Genomic DNA, 15272 nt, shown 5'->3' with positions numbered 1-15272 from the left:
ATACGTAATAATGGCATAGATAATATGAGACACAATACCAATGCATTGCTAAATGGCAATTTTCGATTATATTGGTTTCTGAAGGCGGTACAAGTGCATCTGATAACGCATATCCTCCAACGCTATCGGATACGACAAGTCTTCTGGAAGACGAAACCATGTGGATTCGTCCGACTGCAGCTTCCCCCATGAGTATCCATGGGTTTCAGTTTGCATAAGGGTGTGGTCCAGTAGCCATTGCATAGGATACTTCTTCTTTTCTTTGCCCAGGGCTGCTTCAGAGTAGCTGCCCGGACTATCTACCACAAGGACCAGGCTGTCCGGAGCAAGGACTTGTCCTAGGTTCTTGAGGAACTTGGTCGTTTTACCGATCCCTGCCGTGGTGTACAGCTCATTGAGCGTGAAGAGTAAGGTCAAGAGGATAGGTGTCTTGCCACCGGCGCACTGAGCTGAAAGAGAATCAACGTCAAGACTCAAGACATCTTTCTGGACAAAGGAGATGGAAAGCTGATCTTTTCCTAGCATCGGGCGGTTTGCTGCTTGACGAGCTGCGGAAGCATACTTTGAGATTGGTGGGGGGCTGATAGTACTTGATTCCAGGAGAGATACGACATTTGCCCATGGACCTGAATCGAGAAGCGTTAGGTTGCCATATGTAGAAGTGGTTTGGACATAGGATGCAAAAGCGATATGCTCGGCCGCACAACCGCCGACCGATAGCATATGCAGAGAGGTATTCCGTGAAGGAGAAGGGCTGTCAAGCTTGATAGATTCTATTCCCGCAGCGATATCCTGTTCCGGCTTATCGTTTTCATCATTATTCGTCTCTCCCTGAGTCTGACCAACATCAGACGTCTCCTTGTTGGGAACCAAAATCTTTTCAAGGTAACGCTTGATGCTTAGCAACACCGTAGCATAGCAAAGGGCTCGTGTGGGGCTCCATCGAGCAGCATAGGCTTCGAGATAATCCTCTCTCCCGAATGCGGTAGCGAATTCCCTGTTGAATAAGGACTGTTTTATCTCCTGGAGCGTTGTTGTAAAGTCATCTGAAGTAAGCGTACTGTTGAAAGCGCTTGAAAAGATATTCAAAAGACGCTGCTGCTCCTCTTCGCTCTGAAGAGCTGGTGAAGAGGTTTCTGGCGGGGCATTTGACTTTTTGTTGCTGCTCTGCTTCGATGAGGAAGCGGCCTTCTTCGAAGGGCCAGTCTTCTTGACCATTCCTGTCTTTTGTCTCTATCCTGAAATCTCTGGTATTTTCAGCTCATTGGCTGGTTTCTATTGGCGAGTAAACAAACTCGAGGTTGTCGTCGGCAACGTCACGGTGGTTGTTGGTTTAGTAATTTGATACTGGAGGGGGAAAATCTCGGACATGTTTGACCGATGAAATCGAAAACCCCCACTTCCATCGAAGGCTGCGAGTAAGTGAGCTGGCGGTTCTTCGGTGAAAGACAGCGAAACCAACGGTTAGTTAGGTGAGTGTAAGTGAGTTAGCAATCAGTCTCGTGAACATTATCACATCACATTTTGGTTCTTGTCAAAAGTTTGTCATGAGAGCTGGGCGGCCGCGAAACTTTGAGATTGGGAGAGTCGAAGCTCCCGGATAGATATGTCATATCATTCATCAGCAGTTACGGCATCATTGATAAACACTGACATAGTTTATCCTTTACCGTGTTGGGGTGAAAAATGCTGCATGTAGCTACCACACCTCAATCTCTTGGCTGCCTTGTTCTTGTCTACCTACCTACCTAGGTACTAAAAGCTACTCGTCCTCTCTCTCTCTTTTTTTTACGATTGCAAACTGGCAGGACCGGTATCGCTCCCCATCAAATTTCAAGTTCGATAAAGTCGTTAGCTTACTCAACCAGTTGCGGCTGTGACATTGGAACACCATTAGCCGCACCTCTGGCAGAAGCAGAATTTGAAAACGGCATTGTATCCGACTCAATAGGAGCAATCGGACTTGGGCTACTGCCCCTCTTGTGCCGTTTTGAACCCCTCGTTTGGGGGTCTCATTTTAATGCTTTTAGGCGTACCAATTCAAAACTCGTTGGAGTTTCTACATGGCCCATTGAAACGCTTTTGCCTATTAATTGCCGGTTAAATTTATTAACCAGTGGGCGACACTCAGCCTCAGCTTTAGAATTGAGGGAAATAAAAGAATGGCATGGTAGTGGCCAAGTGCGTTTAGTAATATCTGATGTTTTTACACAACCTCCAAGAAAAAATTCATTATCGAGGCCAAGAATCGCCAGCAAAGCATTTGGTTACCTGTGCACGGTTCACATGTTGGATAGAGTAGCAGAATACGGATAGAGACACAAGCAACGCAATGCAATGCAATGACGAAGTGGCCACTCGACGTCACAGCAGCGAGAATTTGTTGTAAGAAGTGCCGCCGTTATGGAGATCCATGGATATTCATGCTGGTTAAAGAGGGTCCATATCCTTGGGCGAGCTGGCGATGTCCCGTATGTATGTACCTCTCTGAAAGGTGAGACAACACCAACGAGGACCCTGAGCCTAACCAGATCGATGGGCCTGTCTCAGCACGCATTGGATCCTTAGCTTGTGACTGGTTTTGAGGGTGGTATTTTTACTCAGCCGAATGATTATATTCACAAACAAGCCTCAATGATAGTAACATAACAGCTGTCATGAGAAAGGATAAACATAAGGTACCAAGGTACTGACTGGCCTACCGCGTCAAGGAGGGGCACCCTGTTCACCTTGAATGGGTTGGCGTCACTGATGATACCCCCCATCTACCTATTCTGATTCTATTCCCCCCACCGGAAGATCCACTCGGCGTGTCGCCGGCCAGATTTGACCTCGTTCGGCGGCGGCGGCGGCGGTTGAGGGACATGTTATACTGGAATCTGAGTTTGAGTGAGAATTCGATTCGACAAGTGAAGCTGTCGGTCTACCCTTTTTGAGGTGGCTGGTACATGCGCATTCCTACTGTAATTACCTGCCCAGCGTTGGATGTATTATACTTGCCAAGGGCTACCTTCTTATACTTTGAAACTCAAAGGCATGGCGACATGATGAGACTACAGATAACAACAACAACATCATCATCATCAGCTTCAGTTTCACGCGACCCCAAACAATGAATTAGGTAAAGCATCGCTCAAATTAGAGCCCAAGTCTCTCCCTAGACATGTTGAGCCGTCCATAGCATACAAATTATCACCATGTCAACGCGTATAGTAGCGGGATATCACCCGGCCGAATTATTCTACAAGACTGGGAAAACTGGAGACCACTAACATTTCATGACACTACCGCACCTTTCCTGTACCCCTCCACCCTTGTTTGAGCTGTAGTTGGAGCGTGGTAGGTGGCAGGTAGACGTCAGACGTGCTCCGATTTATCTCCCCGTCATTCTGGGAGGTAGGTACCTTCACCCAAGTACCTTCCACTCCCTTCTACTTCCTCTCTCTTTTTCTCTCCTCCTTCTCCTCCTTCTCCTCCTCTTCCTTTCTTCTTCTTCATATATCAAAATACTCATAAATCAGTCAAAATGGGTTACGGCGAAATCGACCAGAAGGCTATCAACACCATCCGTGTCCTCGCGGTAAGCTCGACTTCCCTCTCTTCTTCACTGCTGCTCTGCTGTCTTCCGCCCCCTCGAGCTCACTGAATTGGTTTTTACCCCGCCACGGCTGCCCCGCCATTTCTTACCATGAGGAATGGGCGACAAGCAACATTGTGGTGAGAGTATCAATCGCAGAGGACATCATAGTTGGGTTTTCGGCAGTTTGGGATTTATTTGGCGTGTTCGCTTTGAATCCGACAGCTCCGCGGCACCTCGAGAATGAATTGCGAGAAAGAGCCATGAAAACTAACGAGCTCAACAGGCCGATGCGACCGCTCATAGCAACTCGGGACACCCTGGTGCTCCCATGTGAGTTCATCCAATCTACGCCTACACAATGAGAATACACACTGACATTACTGCTACAGGGGAATGGCCCCAGTTGCTCACGTTCTGTTCAACAAGTTCATGAACTTCAACCCCAAGAACCCCGACTGGTTGAACCGTGACCGTTTCGTTCTCTCGTAAGTTAATTGAGGCCGTTGGACTGCGCCCATCCACTGACCATTTTTGCCCTTTAGCAACGGACACGGCTGTATGCTCCAGTATGCTATCCTCCACCTCTTCGGTTACGACCTCAGCATCGATGACCTGAAGGCTTTCCGAGTATGTGGTCTGAATCTCGTGTTTCCACATATGTTTGCTAACAAACCCCACAGTCCGTTGACAGCCGCACCCCCGGTCACCCCGAGGCTCACGACACTCCCGGAATCGAGGTCACCACTGGTCCTCTTGGCCAGGGTATCTCCAACGCAGTTGGTCTGGCCATCGCTCAGGCTCACACTGCTGCCACCTTCAACAAGGACGGTTTTGACCTCGTCAACAACTACACCTACTCCTTCCTCGGCGATGGTTGCTTGATGGAAGGTGTCTCCAGCGAGGCTTGCTCTCTGGCTGGTCACCTCCAGCTTGGCAACCTCATTGCCATCTGGGATGACAACCAGATCACAATCGACGGTGACACCGCTGTTGCCTTTACCGAGAACGTTCCCAAGCGATACGAGGCTTACGGCTGGCAAGTCATCAAGGTCGAAGATGGTGACAACGACCTTGCTGCCATTGAGGCTGCCATCAAGGAGGCCAAGTCCGTCACTGACAAGCCTACTCTCATCCAGCTCAAGACAACCATTGGTTTCGGCTCCCTCAACCAGGGCACCCACGGTGTCCACGGTTCTCCTCTCAAGGCTGACGACATCAAGCAGCTGAAGGAGAAGTGGGGTTTCAACCCTGACGAGAGCTTCGCCGTTCCCCAAGAGGTCTATGACTTCTATGGCAAGCGATCCTCTGAAGGCGCCGCCCGTGAGCAGGAGTGGAACCAGCTCCTCGCCAAGTACAAGGAGCAGTACCCCAAGGAGCACGCCGACCTCGTCCGCCGATTGACCGGCGATCTTCCCGAGGGCTGGGAGAAGAGTCTTCCTGTTTACACCCCCTCCGACCCCGCCATTGCCTCGCGAAAGCTGTCCGAGACCGTCCTCAGCAAGGTCGAGAGCGTTATCCCCGAGCTTTTCGGTGGTTCCGCCGATTTGACTGGCTCCAACCTGACCCGCTGGAAGGAGGCTGTCGACTTCCAGCCCAAGGCCACTGGTCTCGGTGACTACTCTGGCCGATACGTCCGATACGGTGTTCGCGAGCACGGTATGGGTGCTATCATGAACGGTCTGGCTGCCTACGGTACCATCCTCCCCTACTCTGGTACCTTCCTGAACTTCGTTTCTTACGCTGCTGGATCCGTCCGTCTGTCTGCTCTTTCTCGCGTCCGCACCATCTGGGTTGCCACTCATGACTCTATCGGTCTCGGTGAGGATGGTCCTACTCACCAGCCTATTGAGACTCTTGCTCACTTCCGCGCTCTCCCCAACAACATGGTCTGGCGACCTGCTGACGGTAACGAGACCAGTGGTGCTTACTACGTCTGCTTGACTGCCAAGCACACCCCTAGCATTATTGCTCTGTCTCGTCAGAACCTTCCCCAGCTCGAGGGTTCTACCATCGAGAAGGCCGCCAAGGGTGGTTACGTCCTGCGCGAGATTGAGGGTGCCGACATTACCCTGGTTTCTACCGGTTCCGAGGTTTCTATCGCCGTCGACGCCGCCAAGTATCTCCAGGAGCAGAAGAACATCAAGGCTCGCATTGTCTCCATGCCCTGCTTTGAGGCTTTCGACCTCCAGGACAAGGAGTACCGCCTCTCTGTGCTTCCCGACGGCATCCCCTCTCTGTCCATTGAGGTCATGAGCACCATGGGCTGGGAACGCTACACTCACGAGCAGTTCGGTATCAACCGATTCGGTGCTTCTGGTGCCTACAAGGACGTCTACAAGGCAAGTTCCCCTGCACTTATTCTGAAACCAATCGAGCAAATTGCTGACCCCTATTATAGAAGTTCGAGTTCACCCCCGAGGGAATCGCCAAGCGTGCCGTTGCCACCATCGATTTCTGGAAGGATGTTCCCAACATCCGATCTCCCATCAACCGAGCCTTCCAGCAAATCATCTAGATCTAATATAATAACGAGTAAAAAGAAACGAAGGAAAATAGTAAAAATACTGGTACAAAATGAGACCGGGCAGAATGATTATGATGATGGACTTTGGAGCAAGGTTTTGTGGATTTCGAGCAACTTAGACGTACTACGAGATGAAATTAAGTCTTTTAGAACAACGAACTGATATGCCGTGCCGTGCCGTGTCGTGTCGTGCCGTGTCTTGCTGTGGCAACTGTCTGCCACACGATTCTATGGTCTATATAGTCGTGCTTGGGTTGAATATCTTGAATTTGTATGTGCGTCTCCAACGATTCCTCACGAATCCAGATGTTGGTCGATTTTCTTCTCTTGTCGCATCTCATCTTGCAACTTGTCGCAATACAGATGGTGCACGAGCCTGAATGACGAAATACACCAAAGCTTTTATCCTAGTTTCCTCGTGTACTTCATGTCGGTTTCGCGTAATCCTCTTGTGGTATCGCTTCGTATTACATCGCTTCGTAAACGTATTTCGTCATGTCATGAAAACGACAAGCATTGTTCGGATTCCAAATGTCCCCTTTGTCTGATCACTCTGGCCCATTCTCATTTGCGCGGTCCTGACTGCTTTCAGCAGCCCACTCCTTTTGAATCTCTCTTCCTACGCGCTCCAGTCTTGCGGATGCGCGGCGGGCCTCTCTTGCTTCATCTGCGGAACCGGCCACAACGACGCCCACGAGCGGCGGGGCCGCATCTTCAGAGCGCGGGTCGCTGTAGGACGTCGGCGCTGGTTCAGACCGAGGTGCTCTTTGGTCAGCACCATGACTTGATCCAGGCGCCGAACCGGGACGGCTTGAGATCGCCGCCGCCGGGTTGTTGGTGGTTGTGTCGACGGTGTCGCGAGGATCAAGATATGAATACAGCACGACAGGCCCGCGGTCTGGGTACTCGACCATGAGGCGCTGAGGGCGGCCAAGACCAAGTCTTTGGGCGGCTGTCTGTGAGGATAGTGCGCTGGAGGTTAGGGCTGTAAGGGATTCGAGATGCGATTGCGACGAGGCCGAGGTGATGAGCGGGGTGAGGGTACTGTCGGAGAGGTGGAGGGACAGGGTGGGGTGTTGCGAGGGGAGGCTGGCCATGATGAAGATGGCGAAAGCCCCAGAAAGGCTGTGATGTCTGTAAGAATTGGAGAGTTATGCCGGAGCTAAAGGGATTCTGGTGCAGTTGAAAAGAATAAAATATTATGGCGGAGGTAAGGTGAGTGGAGGAGGGGGTTTGATAATTAGGTCATGGATCGGATATGGGTGAATGGATGGATGATCTGGTGTTAGAGAGACAGCGACAGAGACAGGCCTAGACAACCAACCGCCTAAACTGGACAGACAGACAGGGTACCTAGCATTTTGGCGCCTTCGCTTGGGGCTTGGCTGGTCAGGTTGAACCCCGCTGAGAGAGCATGGCTCTGTCACTCCCTCTTTACGCAATTGCTGTGTTTATGTTGCAGTGGGTTCCACCATATGATAAACCCAGAATTGTTACCTACAAAGAGGGGGAAGCTTGCTGGGTTGTGATAAGAATTCACATCATATCTGTTCGGTCAGTCCATCATGGTTATCTTGAAATCCTAGCAATCTTAGAACTCTGCGGTGGTTCGTCGGAAACATACAATGTCGAGAGAGCGTTATCGGCGAAGAGCAAGCTATTAATAAAAAGAAGACATTAAACGGATACTGTATCAGCAACTTATTAAAGAGTATAGGAACTTGCCGTTCCCCCGCCTTTAACTTTCCCCACTGACAGTGATAGTGAAATTATTCAAACGGCCAAGGTTATGAAAGCTCTAGTGGTTGAGCCGCCGTTTTCCACCAGCTATCGCAGTACCTAGACCAGATTCAGATAGGTGGAAGCTAACTAAGTCGGAGAGCTATCAAGTTTTGCGGGGGGAGATAGCGTGGAAGATTTCCAATTGCGATTGTGGCTTCGTTCGTTCTGTTGATTCTAACAAGTGACGGTTTATTTTGGGCTTTTCCATTACCTTCTATTTTCTCTTCTCCTCTCCCCAGGTCGAGACCTAAGTAAGTAATGTAGGAGGGGGAATGCTGTCTGAAAAAGTTGAGTCTTAATTGGTGCAGTAAGAGGGCTGGATAAATCGTGGGGTACAGGATTAATTACCAGGATATTTGACGACGGTTTGCTTGGCTGCAATACCTAACATGGATTTTTGATGGCCTTTGAAGAGAGAGGGGGGACCGACCCATTGTGGGTTGTTTGTTGAGGAAAAGCAACATATGCCTCACTTACGTGATTGAAATACCATTTTTCGTGCTTGAACATATTATCGACAATAGACATGTCGATAAGGTGTAGGTGGTCATTGTTGTGGGTTTGAATCTGCTGGTTGACAAACCTCGGATCTTGAACGACTTAATGTGTTGAAGCGGTCAACGAGATTGTAGACAACAGGGGCTAGCTATCCATTGAGACAAAAACATATGTATGTTAGGGTCGAATTGACGCAAGTTTACTCATCTGGAAGACTGAGTTGGTTTGTACATACTCTAGGGCACTGCTTGATACTACACGTCTGGCTTTACATGCGAACCAACCCGTCTTGATTTGCGATATATATTCTCTCCAGAAACCTGGATACACTCAGAAATCCATATTATTGCCTAAATATTACAATTGCAACTTCGTAGATGGAAGAAACCCAAGAGTGTATTTCTATGGAGAAGTGTTGATTCGATGAAAACATATCCTCGGGTTTGTAGTCATTTGAGAATCATTGAGAATAGTCAGTTCCTGTCCGTAACAACAAACAATGCGGCGATCAGTACTTGGGTAACGGCTTGTTTCTATCAAATTCAGAGGCTCCTTGTCAACCCAATAAGCAGTATCAAGCTCATAAAGCTATTGTCTATAATTCGGAGACTATGCTTGACCACGACTGGAATCCATTTCTGTTCAAGAGACTAGGACGCAGCCCTTGTATGTAACAGAGCTCCCTGTTTCCTATCTTTTTGTTCTATTTACAATTCAAATCAGAGAAAAAATAACGAGAAGAAAGTTGATTTGTCTAGGTAAGTACTTATATGTCCATCTCAAGTATAGGGTATGTTGATGACTCCCAAGATACCCTTTCATGACATTTGATAGTATGGGAAAACAAAAACTAACATGTTTTCATTGTTATTAGCACAGACCTACTGGAAGTTGCTAAAACTCAATATAGTTCAAAAGAAATAACGGTTAGAGCAAGACTATTAAGGTATCTCAGTTAAAGCCTCTCCTTGCAGGTCCACCGTCCTTGTGTTCAGGATCAAGCTGTCACCTGCTTCACATGTCATTTCAGTCGTAAACAGCAAACCAGTAGTTATACCAGGTCAGGCTGTTTGTAGCACCAGAATCGTATTACTGAATGTAAGATGTTACATATGCTCAGAAGGAATAGTTCTATCTACCTGGATGGGGCTGCAAATGCACAGACTCAACTTTAATCTGAAGTGTACTATTAAGTTTCTCGGATAGCCGTAATCGCGTTGTCAAGCTGTTTGTTTTAACATGTGTGATGATAATTCGCGTGATTGCTCTGCTCTAGTGGCTGTGAGGAGCTGTGACTTATATCTACAGTCAAGCTAGGGAATGTCCGCCTCATCTTTAAGAGCTAGCGTGGGGCAATGATCTCAAGCTACTGTAAGCACAAAATGGTGGACTTGAGGGAGGTGTGTATGTCTCATGAGGCAATGTGGCCAGTAAATAGTTGCCTACCTGTATGTAATAGTCTGCAAGACTGGATTGGTAGTCGAGGTTAAATAAGGCAGCTAACCGTAATGCGTTGAACTGAGTTATCAGAGGCTAAAAGGAAATGTATGTCTGCATGTTCACTGTCATCATACGTTATTCGTGTTTGTTGTGGTGCGTCAGTAGGTTAGGTTCGTGTCGTGAGTCGCGCAATGCGTTGAGCCATCGTCCAGTCGCGTTAATAAAGCGGGACAAACAGTCAAGTGTGTTGTGAAGTTAATCAAGGTACCTACTACTAAGGTAGGTAAGTATGTATAGGTGGGTGGTGTGTTGTGTTGCGCAGCGCAACCTAAAGCAAGTGTCGAGATGGAGGTCGGAATGGGAAGAAGCTGCATTCAGATAACCTCAAGCAAGGTCTTATGCCTGGCCCGGGCTGAGGGCTGATCGATGTGAATCAAGCTCATCTCATCGTTGGATGGACAATTCTCAATGTCTCTCTTATTGTTATTCGTCTGCTAGCTGTTGGTGGGGTTGATGGAAACGGGTCTTGGGTCTGACAAGTCACCACGCACCACATATCTGCTTGTGTGGTACTTTGGCTATTCAAGTCCTTCCAAGCTCAGTAACATCCTGTAGCGTCCAACGCACATGGGGCTGGGCCTCATCGACCAGGGACCCAGCAGTTTTCTGGCGATCCGATTTACAGCCCAGCAGTGCCAGAGCAGTAGGTAGTTAGAGCAAAGCTTACCTAGCACGGGCAGGTAGCAAATCTTGTCCATCTTGAAAGAGAACAGGACCGACACCATCACCACCGAACCACCTTTAGGTTATCCATACCTACCACTTACTCACTTGTCCATCTTCTAGATTCCACTTCCACTTTCCGCTCCCGCTTCTCCTTCCATTTCCCACTTCTTCTCTTCCTCTTCCTCTTCCTTCTCCTTCTTTCACCTCCCCAATCCGCCTCTTCCTCCTCGCCCACCTCGCCTATCTCGCCTCGCCTCGCCTTGCTCCTCAACCAGTCCAGTGCTGCAGTTTTTTTTTCTCCCCAACTGCATCTATTCGCGGGCTGAGAGCTGACAACGAATCTCCTCCCTCCCCTCCCACTCTTGTTTCGATCGAATTTATCGTCTAGCGGCTGTTTGTTGGTTGCACTTTTGGCTTTGCGACATATTTCCATTGATTATCTGTCTTTTGGTTGATTATCATCTTCTACCGCCGGCCGGTTCTGGTTCCCATCGGATCTCCAACTGTCCACACATCGTTTCGTCATCTCATCGATTCCAAAGGCTTTCCTTCTCCGGGCTCCGCCGCCGTATGACCCGCAAACCCCGTCGCATCTCAACCATCGAATCCCCGAAGCTTTGTCTGTCGTTTCCTACATATCTTTTACCACCACGCAATCATGGCTTCTGCTGCTCCTCGCCGTAGAAAGCTTATCGGTCAACGCCGCCGTGTTGAGGACGAGGGCGAAGACGAGGGTGGTCTGGAGGGTCTGGATCACGATGACGACTCAATCACCGATGGCTCATTAACTGACGACAATGACCCTGCCGACGACAGCGACACTAGCAACATCGATGAGGCCTCACCCACATCCCCGAATGCGAGAAGGAAGCCCAATGGTGCTATCAAGCACGCTGGCCATGGCCACAAGTCGGGGTCCGGCTCCGGCTCCGGACAGAACGGCAAGCCTGTGAAGGATACGGACATGATGCTACACGGATTATCCATTACGGATGAGTCACCTCCCGTTCAAGAGATGCACTTCGATGAGGTTGTTGCTCCGTCGCCCAGCAGATCCCCCGCTGCTCCCATAGTTGTTAGCTCGGCCTCCGCCAGACCTCCCGCCGCCCCCGCGAACCGACGTCGACAAGAGCATGAGGACTACAAGAAGAAGAGAGACGAGGATCCGGCATTCGTGCCTAACCGAGGTGCCTTTTTTATGCATGATCATCGGCACGCCGGGCCTGCAGCAAATGGCTTTCGCCCCTTTGGACGAGGCAGAGGTAGAGGTGGCCGTGGTGGTATCGGGGGGCCGTTTGCTCCCATCAAGTAAGTCGTCATTCGTCACTTTCTCTACTTCTATGTTCTGACCTTTCCAGTCAATTGCATCAACCTGGAGATCCTACTACCAATTCTCCATGGACACACGACATGCACGAGACAGTGGTAGAGCCACCACCGCCAGTACGTCCCCGTCACATGGTAGAAGAAGAGGGCCCAGCCAACGGAAATGGATTCATTCCAACCTGCGACCCGAACCCGACACCTATTAATCGGACGCTTTCCACCGAGAAGCACATTGGGAATGCCCAGGTCCGAGTATCACTCCCGGACATGAAAGCACCGGTCATTATCCCACGTCTTGCCGTAAAACAGTACACCAAGCTGCCCGACCATCGACCACCTCTGCGTCGTGACAAGCCTGTCCGCATCTCGCTCCCCAACAATAACCCTCGATATATTTATCCTGCCGCTGATAGATCTTTCATCTTCATCCCCAGGGCAATGCGGCCTAACCAGCAGCGCATGCGAGGAAAACCTCGCTCTGGCTTCGGGTCCATGGGTGGATTCTCGAGACGAACAAGTGTGTTTGGTGGCAGCTATTACGGCAGTGTTTACTCCCCCAGCGTGGCTATGAGCAGGCGATCTTCTATCGTGGAACGTGATTATATGTTCTCCCCTACAGGTTCTGTCATCTCACGACCACCGATTCCGGCCGAGAATGCCCGGCCTGTTGTTCGATTACCTCCTGCCCCTCGAATGGACATGCCCTTGAACGCAATGGCTCCTCCTATGGCTCCCCAAGGACCAGCGTACGGCCCAGTCGACCCAGCTTATACCGCCGAGAGACCGCCGGTCTTAGATGCATCGATAAACGACCTGCCGCCCCCTCAGACACATGCCCTTCCCCAGAAGCCCACTTTCCAAGAGAACCGGCCCACGTCGGCGCTGCCCATGCATCAGCCCCGACCGCAGAAGAACATATCGGTTGCTGATATTGAGTCACCAACCTTGACACAAGGTCCTCAGGCTTATCAGCAAGCTTTCCACCAACAAGTGCCCATTCAAATGGCTAATGGCCTATCTCAAGAGTCACATAACCGTCAGCCTTCTTACCCGTCTCACCACTCCACTGGTACACCACTTTCTCAAATCCCGGAAAGAGCCATTCATGCTGCACCCTTTCAACCCAATACATATGGCCAGCAATCATACTATAATCAACAGCCTTATCAGGCGCAGCCTCAGCAGGGTTATTACTACCCGCCTAACTACAACAATCCTGGCATGGGACCGTCAAATGCGGGACCTGCTTTCGTGCCCGGTCAGCCAGGACCTCCCGGCAGCTTTACCCCCCAGAACCAACCGGAACAGCCTGTCATGCCCAACAATGGACCGCCCCCTGGAGCAGGGTCCAATCTGGTAGCACAAGAGGTCAATGGGATGGTTTACTACTATGACGCGTCTCAGTTGCCGCCGGTCAACAACTATTCTACATATTCTGCACCTCAAAACTACCAGCCTAGTGTGATGGGTATGGGTGGCATGGTTACACCTAGCCCTGATGGCTTCTATTATCCCCAACAAGCACCTGGCATGGTCTACTATCCACAGTAGAACTGGGACATGTCTGATTATCCCACTTTGACTTATCCCGATGCTTTCTACTCGTATTCGATTTAATAGCTACAATTACGACTTCATACCTACAAAAAACACAAAAGCGCCTGCTACTTTTAACACAAAAGCCCCACGTGGGCAAACATGAGGGAAGAGGAGGATGGAAAATTACCATTTCATGTGAAGCCATTCTTTGGTCAGGCTACTCATGCCTTTGAGGAATGGTTTTAATATGCACTTGGATTGGTTAGGTGGACGCATTCTTATCTTTATAACTACGGACTCGACATCATTACTTGGAATGGATTGACAGATGGGAGTTGAGGGGGAAGGAGTATCCTGACTGGTATTTTTATCATTAGTGGGAGACGGTGTTTTCCTTGGTTAGGACTATCAGAGAGGGGTTGATGGGAAGCCAGTGTTGAGAGGGCGTTGAATTGCTACGGACTATCATTTCTGCCTTGGCAATCCATCTTTTCTACCCTCTTAATTTCTGTGTTGTTGTGCTTTCATGGCAATGGCGCTTTGGTGTCCGGGGCATATAGTATACCTGTTTCCATGTGCGGGCAGTCCTGATGAAACGATATAATTGTTTAACAGTAAAAGACGTTTTATGCTATTGTGAGTGTGTCTGAACGATCAGGAACAATGAGAAAGTATATGATCGAGGTCGCTTCATTGTATATCCTGTGCCTTCGTAAGATTCCAGCCGAGGAAGTGAGTCAACGCTGGGACATGGTGTGCGGGGATGAAGTAGAAATAAGTTTGATAAAACACGGAGACAAAGATGGAGTAACGAAGTCACGAGTTAACAACACGTGCATAGCTAGTGCAGCCTCTTGTTGCGTTGCATCTTGCCCGGTCCTGAGTACTGCACGGATGATTCATCCACGAGTCTTGTGTATATGTACTCGTCCCACAGGATTCGATGTAGAGTGTCTACCTGCTGTCATCGGCTAAGCTTGAGCTCACTCGGCTCAGGTTTACGACATCCACATAAGACAACTGACTGGAGAGGTGGGGGAGATAAGAGGAAAGGAAACGTTGGAGCTTTTTACATCTTGGACCTTATTAACGCCTAAGAGTTAAACAGACACAAAGCCTTTGGTCAAAGTTTGTTATGTACAAAGTTTTAGATAGAGTAGTACATGGTCGGCCTTTAAGTGGACAAAATACAAGTGTATAATTATGTAAACTGTAAATATCAGTCAGGGAACTTCTGTATTTTCGGATGATATCTTTTTCATGTTATCAGTATTTTTGGTAGTTGTCTGGTTTCATTCGTTGGCTGTTTCAAATACAGAAATATCAGACATCAAGTCAGCTACTTCTCCAGGCACCGGCGAGAGCGACGGACAGGTTAGGCGACAGGGAGCACGCGTACTGCTACTCTGAGACCAGCCGGACACAATGATGCACCCTCTCTGCCTAGGACAGCAGTTGCACTGGGGCAATGTGTCACTATTCTAATAACATGTTTGGTCTCGAACCCGACAAACAAGACAAGCTGACCAAGTTTATTTGGCTACTGATCTACAGTCGACGTGAGCCTGTCGAGTGTCGGAGTGTGTGTTGACTGACCCGAACTTGTGGTTCTATTATGGTTTCCGCATTGTGGTGCTGAAACAAAACAAGAATAGGTAATAGTAGGTACATAAGCCGAGAGAAGACCGATCGACAAACTCAGGTTAAGCTATATGCGGCCAGACCCAGACAGAGTTGGCTTGAAAGCGGGGAAGATGGCTCTCTTGCTCTCCAAAGTTCAAGACTCTGGGGCCATGCCGCCATGGTGACCATGACCCTGAGTCTAAGTCTGTGACCTTTTGAGCATCCAATAGTTCC

General features: G+C 49.3%; 4 protein-coding genes across 4 annotated transcripts; 2 read left to right on the top strand and 2 right to left on the bottom strand.

Moving 5' to 3' along the window:
- Positions 1-66: 66 nt before the first annotated feature.
- Positions 67-1218, bottom strand: FPOAC1_003079 (uncharacterized protein; the record flags this gene model as incomplete). Its single annotated transcript, XM_044847651.1, has 1 exon — positions 67-1218. One exon carries the CDS (start codon positions 1216-1218, stop codon positions 67-69), a length of 1152 nt encoding a protein of 383 aa, XP_044713567.1.
- Positions 1219-3526: 2308 nt separating this feature from the next.
- Positions 3527-6095, top strand: TKL1 (Transketolase; the record flags this gene model as incomplete). Its single annotated transcript, XM_044847650.1, has 6 exons — positions 3527-3580; positions 3864-3910; positions 3970-4065; positions 4123-4207; positions 4261-5910; positions 5979-6095. 6 exons carry the CDS (start codon positions 3527-3529, stop codon positions 6093-6095), a joined length of 2049 nt encoding a protein of 682 aa, XP_044713566.1.
- Positions 6096-6652: 557 nt separating this feature from the next.
- FPOAC1_003077 (uncharacterized protein) lies at positions 6653-7201 on the bottom strand (the record flags this gene model as incomplete). The annotated part of the gene is made up of 1 exon (XM_044847649.1): positions 6653-7201. One exon carries the CDS (start codon positions 7199-7201, stop codon positions 6653-6655), a length of 549 nt encoding a protein of 182 aa, XP_044713565.1.
- A 4007-nt stretch (positions 7202-11208) lies between these two features.
- FPOAC1_003076 (uncharacterized protein) lies at positions 11209-13427 on the top strand (the record flags this gene model as incomplete). The annotated part of the gene is made up of 2 exons (XM_044847648.1): positions 11209-11858; positions 11909-13427. The coding sequence occupies 2 exons, from the start codon at positions 11209-11211 to the stop codon at positions 13425-13427; spliced, it is 2169 nt and encodes a 722-aa protein (XP_044713564.1).
- Positions 13428-15272: the final 1845 nt, after the last annotated feature.

This window comes from Fusarium poae, chromosome 1, assembly GCF_019609905.1.
Source record: "Fusarium poae strain DAOMC 252244 chromosome 1, whole genome shotgun sequence".
Taxonomy (NCBI): Eukaryota; Fungi; Ascomycota; class Sordariomycetes; order Hypocreales; family Nectriaceae; genus Fusarium; species Fusarium poae.
This window is presented reverse-complemented; position numbering and strand designations above follow the sequence as displayed.